At 55.0% G+C, this 12,107-nt stretch overlaps 1 protein-coding gene across 4 annotated transcripts; it reads left to right on the forward strand.

The window, feature by feature from the left end:
- The first annotated feature begins 445 nt into the window (after positions 1 to 445).
- Tpra1 (transmembrane protein adipocyte associated 1) lies at positions 446 to 11,468 on the forward strand. 4 transcript variants are annotated; one of them, XM_029561327.1, is made up of 12 exons: positions 446 to 751; positions 1,194 to 1,364; positions 6,758 to 6,889; positions 7,096 to 7,228; positions 8,570 to 8,656; positions 8,860 to 8,932; positions 9,049 to 9,128; positions 9,462 to 9,572; positions 9,652 to 9,712; positions 9,860 to 9,962; positions 10,072 to 10,152; positions 10,907 to 11,468. In XM_029561327.1, exons 3-12 carry the CDS (start codon positions 6,774 to 6,776, stop codon positions 11,169 to 11,171), a joined length of 1,110 nt encoding a protein of 369 aa, XP_029417187.1. In that variant the 5' UTR covers positions 446 to 751; positions 1,194 to 1,364; positions 6,758 to 6,773; the 3' UTR covers positions 11,172 to 11,468. The 4 variants fall into 4 exon arrangements, with proteins under 4 accessions (XP_029417187.1, XP_029417188.1, XP_008826792.1 ...); XM_029561328.1 differs by lacking the exon at positions 1,194 to 1,364 and adding an exon at positions 5,160 to 5,243; XM_008828570.3 differs by lacking the exon at positions 1,194 to 1,364 and having other exon boundaries at positions 447 to 751.
- The last annotated feature ends 639 nt before the right edge of the window (positions 11,469 to 12,107 follow it).

A 12,107-nucleotide genomic window follows, 5' to 3' on the forward strand; every position in this document is an offset into this window, starting at 1 on the left:
GTTCTGGCTTTGGGCACATTCCTTGACCGCTATAAACGTCATGCTGCTTCTTGCAAAATGCCACTAATGGCACCCAGCGTGCAGGGTGGCTGGGACCGGTGGCAGGAGTCCTGTAAACACTAGCTTGCTTTGATGAGGGCACACACGCGGCGTCCGAGGGAGAGCCACCCCACTCCCTCCTTCCTGGCCCAGGTAATCAGAGGTCACCACAGCGGGGCTCCGGTTCCCGAGGCACCGCCAGCGGAGAGGTGGGGAGACCAGGTGGGCGGATCTGGGCTGACGCAGGAAGTGGGGGGGGGCAGATGTAGGCGGAGCTCGGTACTTGGTGCTCATTTTCCGGGTGAGCTGCGCCGCGGTTCCAGCCCCACAGCGGCCCTGTGGAATCTGATTGGTCAATTCCGCTCCAGTGGGTGGAAGTCCGTTACTATTGGCTGCTGAGGGCGGGGGAGGTCGGGCCTAAGTGCCAGTAGCAGGGGCCGTGGATGTTTTTCCAGAGTTGGCGGCACGAAAAACCCCGGCCTCGGCGCCTATGGGTCGCCACTGCCAGGAAGGGCTCACTGGGGTCCTCAGGGCCCGAGGGCCCGGCGCGCCGACGGTATCCCGCCACGCGCCATCCCCCTGCGTGGCGCTCAGGCGGTCCCCGGACCCCGCGGCTCTTGCGCGACGCTCCCCGGCTGCGGCTGCCTACCGGGGTCGGAGTCCCGTGGCCTGTGCCGGCCCCCGGCTGGGCTGAACGCCGCCCGGCTCTCAGGTAAGCACGGCCGAGTCCCTGTCCCCGGGTCGGCCAAGCAGGTCGGCCCTGTCCCCGCTGCAGCACGAAGCCCGCCGTTGAACCCGTTCCTAGCCAGACCCACCATCCCCTCTTGTCCCCTCCTGTCCGGTTCCGCCTCAGGACAGTCTACGGGAAGTTCCCAGGACCCCGGACCCAGAGAGGGCAGGACCGCGAGGGTTCCCGGTGCTGCCAGAGCCCGGTTGTAGCCCGGGACGACATCCGAGGCCCAAGGCCTCGGCCTCGCTGGGCTTGCGGAAGGAAGGGATGACTTCCCCAGCCCTGCAGGAGGTGGGGGCGTGGGGTGCTCCCACCTAGTCCTTCTCTCCCTCCCAAGATACGCTCCGCTGCCCTGTACTGGAAATTTATTTGTTCGTGTCATGGTGTTTTGTTGAGAACTTACCCTGTGCTGGCTCTGTCCTAGGGGTTTGGTCAGGAGGCCTGGGACTGAGTGACAGAAAACATGTAAACACACCTGCTTCAAATGGAGCCTGGTGGTGGCACACACCTTCCATCCCTACATTCCACCCCCCACCCCCACCCCCGTGGGTGGAGGCAGGAGGATCTGGAGTTCAAGGCCAGCCTTGGCTACATAGTAAGTTGGAGGCCAGCCTGGGCACCATGAGACCCTGTCTTAAGTTAAAAAAAAAAAAAAAACAAACTGAAACCGGGTCAAGTCCAGCCGTGTGTTCAAAATAAGTTGGGGGCCCGCCGGGGCCCCACGAAGACCCGGTTTCATGTAAAAAAAAAAAAAAAACAAACTGAAAGAATGTGTCCAGGTGGGCTAGTGGGGAGAACTATTAAAGGGGGCTTCTGGGGTTGGAGAGATGACTCAGTGGTTAAAGAGCACTGGCTCTTCTTGCAGAAGACCCGGGTTCGAATACCAGCATGCACATGGCAGCTAACAACTGTCCATAACTCCAGTTTTAGGGGATCTGATGTCCTCTTCTATCTTCCACAGGCACTGTAGGACACAGGTGCACTCACACACATGCAGGCTGTACACTCATACACATAAAATTAAGAAAAAATAAAAATAAATTTTTAAATAAAAAAATAAAGTGGGGGTGCTTCTAGGAGGAGGTAATCACAGACCCAAGTGTTGGGGGTGGGGGGAGATAAGCAAGCCCAAAAGTCCCTAGGTAGCTGAAATGTAAGCTGGTGGCTGGTGAAGAGGGGGCGGGGCATAGGGCAGGTCACCTGGGCCTTCCCTTCTTCCTGGTGGCAGGAGTGGCTTCTTAGGACAGTGAGAGGGGCAGTAAACTTGGCCTCTATCTTCCAGGGCTTTCCCATGTTCCTCTGTTGCTGGATTTGGAAGTTCAGTAGCCTAGGAGGCAAGGGAGGAAAGTAAGCATTTGGGATGCTTGTAGCACCTTCCTTCTGCTGGGTGAAGATCTCATACAGGAGCTCCAGGGGTTTGGGCAACCCAGTTGCACAGATGGGAAAGGCCAGCTGAGGCCCAGGGTAGGAAAAGAAGGCCCCAGGTGAGTGTGGGGATGTGTCAGAGTAGGTTCCACCCAGGGCTGAGCAGGACAGAGGGTGGGAGGAGGAGGAGGCCTGAGCAATGGGTGGGAGCCTGGCCTGAATGTTCTTGAGGTCAGAGCAGCCCTTTCAGATTCACAGGTGAAAGAAACCTTGCTCCAGTTCCCTGGTCCCCAGAGGCCTGGGCTCCCCCAGAGTGCTCTATGAATCCTTCAAGATGTCCTGCTCTTTCTCTCTGGCTCAGCCAGCCTTTTCTCCTTCCTCTTTTCCTGGTGGGCCAGCACCTCTCAACTTCTCTGTCACTGGAGTGAGTATCTGTACCAAAGCCAGGAGCTCTGTGAAGGAGAAGCACTGGATTCCAGAGTAGGGGGCTGAGACTATGGGGCCCCTGAGTCGTGCCTGTTCTTCCCAACTGTGATGGGGACCTTCATGGCACTTGTCTTAAAGGCTGGTTCGGTTCTCCAGTGTGTTATTAGGTGAGAAGCACATGGCACTGAGTCTGCACACCAGAAACCTGTGCTTTTGTGTTTGTGAAATTGACCCTTCAGTTGTTTCAGAAGCAGAATCATGGTGGCAAGTTCTGTGCGGCTGACAGCCTCCCAGCCCCAGAGTGGCTGCTGGAGTGCAGTGTAGCTAACAGCCTCTAAGATCCAGTGTGACTGCCAGAGCCAGAGCTTGTGAGCTCTGCAGCTGCTGGGGTCTAGCCCGCTCAGCAGTGTCCAGTTACTTAGTTCTGAAACATACACCTCCAGCTAGGTGTGGAGCTGCCCTGCGGTGGCTAGGCCCGAGAGGACAGTTGACCTGAAGTCCAGCTGGTGACCCATACCTCTGAGTCGAGAGTGGCTCCCAGTAGAGTAGTGTGGGGTGGCTGGGTGTGTGTGTGTGTGTGTATGTGTAGCTGGCACCTCTGATCCTCCTGCATAGCCACTAGGACTTCTAAAGTTTCCCTGGACCTATGGCAGGACCCCCTCCCCCCACAGGCCTCAGCCTCTCTCCTGGTACAAAAGATAGACATTGTCCATTTCCCTGCTGTGGACATTTGTAGAGCTGATTTTCTTTGTTCCAGCAACCTTCCTAGGTAGGTAATATTGTCTCTGTGACACTTAGAAAGGGAAATGACTCATTCAAAGGCACATAGCAAAGGAGGTAAGGCCAGGAATGCAACCTCCTCCTGGCCTGCCAACTCTATAGTACATGAGCCATGGGCTGGGTCTGGGGGTGCAGGCCTGTCACCTGCTCAGGACTTACTATATGCTTAGATAAATTAGGGAGACTGCCTCAAAATAAAAAATAAAAAGAGGACTTGCATGTAGGTCAGAAGTAGAGTGATTACCTAGCATGTGTGAGGCCCTGGGTTTGATCTCCAGTAATGCAAAACAAACAAACAAAAGCACCTACTTTTGGGAAAATCCAGAGGTCAGACTCAAATGGCCTGATAGCAAAGGGAATTTGTGGGTTTTATGACCTGAAAGGATGGGTATCAGATGTGGCCAAACCCAGCAGTTCCCAGGAGCTCACAGGGTCTGTCTACATCTGAATTGTGGCTTTGTTCCTTGTTAGCTTTTTCTCCAGGACCCCAGCCTAGGGTTACTATGGTTATACCCGGTCTTCTGACCTCAGCCGGAAGTCCCTCCTTCCTGAGACTGAGAGAGGTCTCTGGCAGGTTCTCAATGACCAGGGTGCCAGGACTTCCTGGTTGAGCAGGCTTGGATACATGCACATTTCCTGCGGTTGTGCTTTGCGGATTTGGTTACACCTAAACTGCTAGACAGACCATGGGCGCCAAGCTCCCTCAGAAAAGCGGGACCCACTGGATGATTAAACCCCACTCTACCTGAACTGCTAATGCCCCTTCGGATCATCAGTCTCTCCAACCTGGACTGTTGGAAGGCTCTTTATGATAACTCCTCACCATCTCCCTGTCTCACCATCTTCCACTCCTGTCCACTTTCCACAGCAGCCTTAGTTACCCTGCCCACATGAAATGGAATCTTGTCACCTCTTGGAAAGATCTTCTCATTGCTCTGACAGTTGAATTCACTTTACATGTGGGCATTATCACCCCATCTGACCAGCCCTACCAACCTGCTGATCTCAGTCCCTCAGTTCTTTTTGCTCTTTGACCAAGCTTGTTTCTACCTCAGGGTCTTTGCATTTGCTGATCTCTCTCTGAGGAATGCTTTTTATCCAGTTTTCCAAGGCTGACTCCTCAACTCAGATGTCACCTTGACTAAACTACTTAAGTATTTCTGTCCCCTTTTATGTTCCTTGGAATTCAACCTTAGCTGTTGAAGCAAAGCCAAGATAGCAAGAGAGAAGACCTTTCTGTCTTATATGACAGTCTGTGCAAGCAACCCAGGGCATGCATGGAAGATCCACACAGCATCCTTGCTGCTTTTTGACCTCAGTACATGCTGTCTGTCATATGGTCTAACATGGCTGCTCTTGCTCCCACCATAGCATCATGTTCTAGCCAACAGGAAGGGAGAAGGGCACTCCCTGAAAAACTGGCAAGCTACACTTTGCTGATGTCCAGTTTGTGTGTAACTATCACATGGCCAGACCCTGCTGCAAGGGAAACTGGAAAAAGCAAGCTGATATCCAGGGCTCTGCTAAAGGGAAGTGTGGATATTGGGGACTCCTCTGTCTACACTGTGTTTCTGTCATTTTGTCCCCCTTTGTTGCCATATTTTCTCAACACTTATCTCTAGAAGTTTGTTTTGTAAGCATGGGGGGTTGATTTTTGTCTGCTCCCTGCCCTGGGAGGAAGACCCCAGGAGAAACTGCCCTGTCCCCACCACATCTAAGCAACCCCACTTGTACCTGGCGCACACCTGGTCAGGTCTGCTGGGAGCAGAAGTGTGCGTGAGTGAAGGGTGACGGCTCTCTTCTCCTTCTTCATTGATAGGGACTGAGAAGAAGCCAGCTTCTTATGGGTGCAGGGTACCAGGCACATACTTCCCTCATTTTTCCCAATCAGCCAACCAGTCAGGGATGTTACCCCAGAGCCAGGGCCACCACCTACTGTAAAAAAAAAAAGGTGGTGGGCCTGAGTGCAGGGCCTCAACCCATCTGCTTAGAGTGCTAGAATGCTGTGTCCTAGGGAAACACAATGTCTGTGAGTCCCCCAGCCCTGCCTCTGCCTGCTGCTCAAGGATGCTGTTATTGGAATCCACAGGACTCCTGATGCATTATTGTGGTCGGTGGACAGAGTGTTAGACCCGCCCTAGACTGGTCAGCAGGCGGTGGCCCTTGTACAGTGTACAGCTATGAGAAGTCTCCCCATGGTGCATGAACCTCAATGTGCAGTCAGTGAATACACCTGGGTGCAGTAGCTGGGGCCTGGTGTGTCACCCAGGCTACAAAGGTGATCCCAGCATGTGTGTGAGTGTTTGGCCTGCATGCATGTGCACCATATGTGTGCTAACCCACAGAAACCAGAAGAGAGCACTGGAACTGGAGTTAAGGACCATTGTTAGCTGCTATGTATGTGGGTGCTGGGAACTGAACCCAGGTCCTTGGTAAGAACAGCCAGTCCTCTTAACCTCTGAGCCATCTCTAATCCCCTGCCCCCACCCTCGGATTTCTGCATGGGTTTTACTGACGGCACTCTGGCTCCACCCACACCACTTTTGGGAGGCCCATTCGTTTTGCCTGAGGACCCTTCTTTTTACTGCCATCTAGTGGTGGAAGGCTGACACTGCACCACCTGTGCACATCCCTACCTGGCTGCTGCTTTATGTGGATTTTGTGTAGAGATTCCCTTCAGATGATAAACACTAATGTTGCAACCCATGGGTCTTAGGGTCCAGATTGACATGCAGGAGGTCCTGCTGCTGTCTGTACAGTCCTCTGACCAAGAGTCCACTTATGTGGTTCTCTGGCCACCATCAGTTGCCTATGCCCACGTGTCCTCTCCATCTGTGTCCATCTGTATCTGCCTTTCCAGTGCAACAAAGAGGGTCCCTCCAAGGACCTTAGTGACTGTGTGGCCTGAGTGTCAGATGACCTGGGCAAGTTCTGCAAAGTGGAGCCCATCACCCAACCTTCCCAATACAGACCTTTTGGGGGCACTCTGCATCATCAAAACCTTCCCAGTGCAGGCCTGTTGGGGACGTTCTGCAACACCACAGCTTCACTAAAAGGGCACTGCTATCACAGCCATTCCATGGGAGACACTGAGGCATGGGGAGGCCGGGCGCAGGGGCAGAGCAGGCAGTCCCTAGGTGCTACTGAGTGCCTAGCATTGCTGCCTAACTCTTGATGCTTAGTAATTGGAGGTGCCTGGAGTGGGGAGACTAGGGGGACTTGCAGAGCCAGAAAGGAGGGACTGAGCCCTGTATGAAGTAGGTGGCCCCCTCAGCCTTCTCCTAGCCTCCCATCCAGTGAGCCCCAAGTCTGGCCTGTACTCTATATAGCCCATTGGGTTTTCCCTGGGGGCCTTAGACAGAGGCAGAGTGCTGGGGTTCTGTGCACTATACGCTAACTGCATGGACTCATCCCCAGGGCCACTGCCTGAGAGATGGCCAGCCTTCAGGAGGCCAACGGGAGCACAGCATGGACGCCACCCCCAGCATCTGATATCAGTGAGCCCCACCCCTGCCTGCTACTGCTGTATGAAGACATCGGCTCTTCCAGGTGGGGCTGCTCACCATGCTGTGGGTGAGCTGTGGGTTGGTGGTCTGTGGGTCATTGGACTGTGAGTGGGTGAACTGCAGGTTGGTGGACTTCTGGGTGAGGACATTGGCTCTTCCAGGTGGGCTGCAGGCTGGTGGGCTTCCAAGGGATGTTGTGGGGTGGGGCCTGCATACCACCAGTGAGCTGGCTTCTGTACTCTTCTGCAGAGTCAGGTACTGGGACCTCCTGCTGCTCATCCCCAATGTGCTCTTCTTCATCTTCCTGCTCTGGAAGCTTCCATTAGCCCGGGCCAAGATCCGAGTCACTTCCAGCCCCATTTTTATCACTTTCTACATCCTGGTGAGTTAACTGCAGTTGCTGACTAGTTTAAGCACAAAGGAATCAGTGAACTGCCTCTGGCTGGGTCCAGGGACTCTGCTGCCTCTGCCCTTCACTCCCCTACCCCCAGCTCAAAGGTCTCCTCATAGAGCTTCAAACATGGCAAGGGCAATGGGGAGCTCACCTCCTGTCTGCCAGCTCTACCAGGGAACATCTCTCCCTTAGCTGGCCAGGGGAGACCTGGCCTGTCCTCGGATTGGCCCACCCGGGATCCCATGTTCATGCCTGAGCCGGTCACTGGCTAGCAAGGAAAGGAAAGGTAGAGTCAGGTCTCAGAGGTCAGCAGATCACACTGGCTGAGGCCTGCTGGTAAGCTTTAAGAGAATTGGTAGCTGGTACTAAAGAGAAGAAATGAATGATTGGTAAGCTAAAGAATCCAAAGTGACTCCATCCTGCTATCTAGCTGACCATCCTTCCACCTTGTGGGATATCTTTGCAGCAGGCTTAGCTGAGAGCCTATGGCCTCAGCCCTTGGTGGACCCCATACATGTTGCCTGGGGAAAGGGAGGCAGGCACGAAGCAGTAGTTTCAGAGGTGATATTTCTAGGTGTAGCCTCCTGCCAGGGTGTGGTACAGGTTTCATGGCACAGAGGAGAGGGTGGTGTGTGTCTGGGCTGTCTTGTTCCTGAGTTCAGAAAACTCAAAACTCCCAGAAGCCCAAAGAAGAAAGGCTGAGACCACCAGGGCTTCAGGCATTGGTGGTTCAGAGGCTCCTCCTACCCTTGCCTAAGGTCAAGACCCCACCCCTAGCAGTCTCTATCCTCAGGGCAACAGGACCCCCTACAGCCCAGGCTCTAAGCTGGAGGTAGCCCTGCCTATCAGCTCTGACAGTTTCTGGGCTCTAGCCACTCTTCTCAAGCTGGGACTGGTGCTTAATCTTACCTGAGACCTGGGAAGGAGGTCTGAGGATTGAGGGTTCACTCCTACCACATATTCTGCTCCCAACAACCAAATGCAGCAGGTGCTATTTTACCTCCATCTGTAGATGGAGAAACTGGCCCTAAGGTGCTGTCACCTGTCAGGGGTCATAGAGCAGGAAGTAGCAGGGCTGGGTCTGAGCCCACTTGCCAGGTCCACCCTTTAACTGTGGGGAGCCACTGAGGCCCACTGTGGCCAACTTTTGAGTGAGCATCAGTGGGGACTCTGAGCACTGTGTCCCATTCTGATCCACCATGTCCCATTCCTTGTGTAGTTTAAATCATCCCATCATGAATGGCACCAGCGGAGGTGGGGGCTGTGTTGTCCCCAACATTCATGGAGGCCCTAGTTCTGATTCACAGCCTCTCCTTCCCTGCCATGCAGGTGTTCGTGGTGGCCCTAGTGGGCATTGCCCGGGCTGTGGTGTCTATGACGGTCAGTGCCTCAGATGCTGCAACAGTTGCTGACAAGGTGTGAGAGAGACCACCCACCCTGACCCTGTGCTGCTCTGTGCTCAGATCCTATGGGAGGGATTCAGGGACGGTTGACTGGGTGGGGGCCACCCCATAGGCTGACCCCATGCTGTTCTGAGCCCTGATCCTGTGGTAGGGATTCAGGAGCAACTGGTTAGGCAGAGCCCACCCCAGGTTTACCCCATGCTGCTCTGTGCTTAGATCCTGTGGGAGATTACCCGCTTCTTCCTGTTGGCCATTGAGCTGAGTGTGATCATCCTGGGCCTTGCCTTCGGTATGTGTGTTATGTTGCCACCCTCTGGCCTGGGCCTACTCTCCCTGCTCTTCCTGCAACCTTGAGATAGCCTGTAGTGGGGGACGGGAGGGGTGACTGACCCCTGTGTCTTGCAGGTCATCTAGAGAGTAAGTCCAGCATCAAGCGGGTGCTAGCCATTACCACAGTGCTGTCTCTGGCCTACTCAGTTACCCAGGTATGTGGGGGGTGTCAGAGGTCATATTCCCAAACTGAGTGTTCCCAAGGAGTCTTGTGCGTCAGGTAAGGCTGGCCTCTGCTGGACACTCAGATGGGGGTAGGGGAAGCTAAGAACCATGTTGAAGCTAGTGCCCACACAGGTACCTGGGAATAAGTGTTGCACCTTAAAGATTTTGCCCCCAAGAGACTCAGTCAGGTCTGCAGTTAGGAGTGTGGGCATAGCCAGGGCATCATCAAGGGCAGGGCCTGGCATGCTGGAGAGCCCTGGGCTCTGTGAAGGCTGAGAGGGGCCAGAGTGGCAGGAGTGATCTGACCTCCCTGCTCACCACAGGGGACCCTGGAGATCCTGTACCCTGATTCCCACCTTTCAGCTGAGGACTTCAACATCTATGGCCATGGCGGCCGCCAGTTCTGGCTGGTCAGCTCTTGCTTCTTCTTCCTGGTGAGGTCCTGTGGGCTCCCTGGGGGCAGGCGAGGTAGCCTGGCCTGGCCTGGCCTCCTTGTCACCCCTCTCTCTGCAGGTGTACTCACTGGTGGTGATCCTCCCTAAGACCCCACTGAAGGAGCGTATATCTCTGCCCTGTGAGTACCTGCTGGGGCAGGACAGAACGGGGTGATGGTGGGGAGTGGTGGTGGGGAGGAAGGGTTCACATCTGGGCTCAAAGGGTATAAGGCAGGGTTGGCAGAACCTAGCTGCCAGTGTGGGAGCTGATGACCCCCATCCCCCAGCGCGGAGGAGTTTCTATGTGTATGCTGGCATCCTGGCCATGCTCAACCTGCTGCAGGGGCTAGGGAGCGCGCTGCTGTGTGCTGACATCATCGAGGGGCTCTGGTAAGGGGGTGCCCACCTTGGGGGTGGGCAGGATGTGGAGTGCTTGTCCACAGTTGAAGAAGGGTCAGGGTGGGGCCTATAGGCCACTCTGACCTGTTCCCTACCACAGCTGTGTGGACGCCACCACCTTCCTGTACTTCAGCTTCTTTGCACCGCTCATCTATGTGGCCTTCCTCAGGGGCTTCTTTGGGTGAGTGACCATCAGGTCTCTGAGCATCCCCATGTGGCTGCCTTTGGGACTGTACCTGGACTAGAGAGAACATGAATCTGTGTCTGTGTGTCCATTACCTCATTCCTCAGCAAGTACCTACTTGTGGGCCAGACCCTGCTAAACCCCACAGACACCAAAGGAGCAAAGAAAGCAAAGACTGCATTTACGGAGCACATGGATGGGTGTACCTGGAAGGACCCTTAGGGTCCCCAGTGTGGGGAGAGTATAAGTGTGTCCAGATGTATGTGGGGAGTGTCAGGATACAAATACAGGGATTGGCTCCTACCTGGGCCTACCTGGTGGAGTGTGGGCAAGGGGTTTGCTCCCCTGCCAGGGCTGGTGTGGTAGGCACGAGTCTCTTCAAGGAAGGGCCTCTTCTAGAAGGCTGCCTGCTTTCCATTGCATGGGCCACTACTCTCTTGAACCTCCTCTAGCTATCCTGAGGATGGAGACAGGTTCAGGAGTGTGCAGTAGTACAGGCTGCAGGCATGCGGGTCACTTCAAAGACGAGGGTTTAGTCTGTTGTCTCCCACGAGGGGCTGATGCACCTATGGGTAGGGAGGTGCAGAGCTTCTGCCTCATCTCTCAAGCATGGGAGGGAGGGACCAGCTTCAAAGCAAATATTGGTGGACTCCAGAGTCCGGGCCTCGGGGTCAGCTAGGCTAGTGGCAGGCTTGCTTCTGCCTGGCCTCTGCCCCCTGACCCTGCGGTTTCCCTGCTACTCTCCCCCCAGCTCGGAGCCCAAGATCCTCTTTTCCTACAAATGCCAAGTGGATGAGGCTGAAGAGCCAGACATGCACCTGCCGCAGCCCTATGCCGTAGCCCGGCGTGAGGGATTGGAAGCTGTAGGGCCCACTGGAGTCTCAGGGGCCAGCTACTCCAGCACACAGTTTGACTCTGCTGGGGTGGCCTATCTAGATGACATTGCATCCATGCCCTGCCACACGGGCAGCATCAACAGCACAGACAGTGAGCGCTGGAAAGTCATCAACGCCTGAGTGGGCACCCTGGCCACAGCTGGACCTATGAGGACAGAATGACTCCCAGACAGAGCAGAGCATGGTTCAGGAACTCTGCAGGCAGCATTCGAGGCTGCAAGCTTCTTCCTGCTCTCCACCCCTAGTTCCCCTTGGCCACTTGTGTTCCAGCTGGGGACCCCCGCCTTCTCAGCACTCATAGTTGTGCTGGGGGTCCAGCACGCCTCACCCCTTCCCCACAGCCGTCAGCCTCCTTGGCCGAGGGGCTGCAGTGTGTATATTTTCTTGATCCATTTTTTAATAAAAGCAGAAAGCATAGCAGATGTGGTTCCTCTCAGCAGCAGAGCTGCAAACCTGCCAGGGAGTCTCAGCTAAGGGATGTTTCCCAGGACTGGCTGCCAGCGCAGGGTGGGGGCAGGTCACCCTCACTTGTTGGAATGGAGGAGGCCAATTCACAAGAAGGGAGTTTCAAGGAGCTGAGGTCTCCCCACCATGCTCAGCACAGTGTGGTAGAGTCTGTGGTCCCTACTGTTCTCTGCTCCTTAAGTTGTCATCTTGGGCCACCTCTCTCCAGTTATGCCATCTGTAAAGTGGGGACAAGGAGCCCGTTTGTCCTATAGGGCTTGCTGTGAGTGCTGGGAACGTGTGGCTGGCTGGTAATTGAAGGAACCTACTATGGCAGCTCTTGTTCAAGTCTTTGGAACAGTGCATGGGAGGGATATACAGTGTGGGACACAGGAGGGATACTGAATACAGCTGATGTGGGGAACAGGTTGAAGAAAGCTCTGGGACTGTAGAGTGTTCTGCACAGGTACAGTGTGGAAAATGGAGTCACTGCAGTTCCTAACCATACCCAAGCAAGAGCTTGCTGTCAGAGCCAAGCTATGTGGTCAGAGCCCAGGGGAGGTCATAGCAGCTGGTCCCAGAGGCAGGCTGGCATCTGCCCCCTCAGCTAGC

Source organism: Nannospalax galili, unplaced genomic scaffold (assembly GCF_000622305.1).
Source record: "Nannospalax galili isolate Female #2095 unplaced genomic scaffold, S.galili_v1.0 scaffold332, whole genome shotgun sequence".
NCBI classification, from domain to species: domain Eukaryota; kingdom Metazoa; phylum Chordata; class Mammalia; order Rodentia; family Spalacidae; genus Nannospalax; species Nannospalax galili.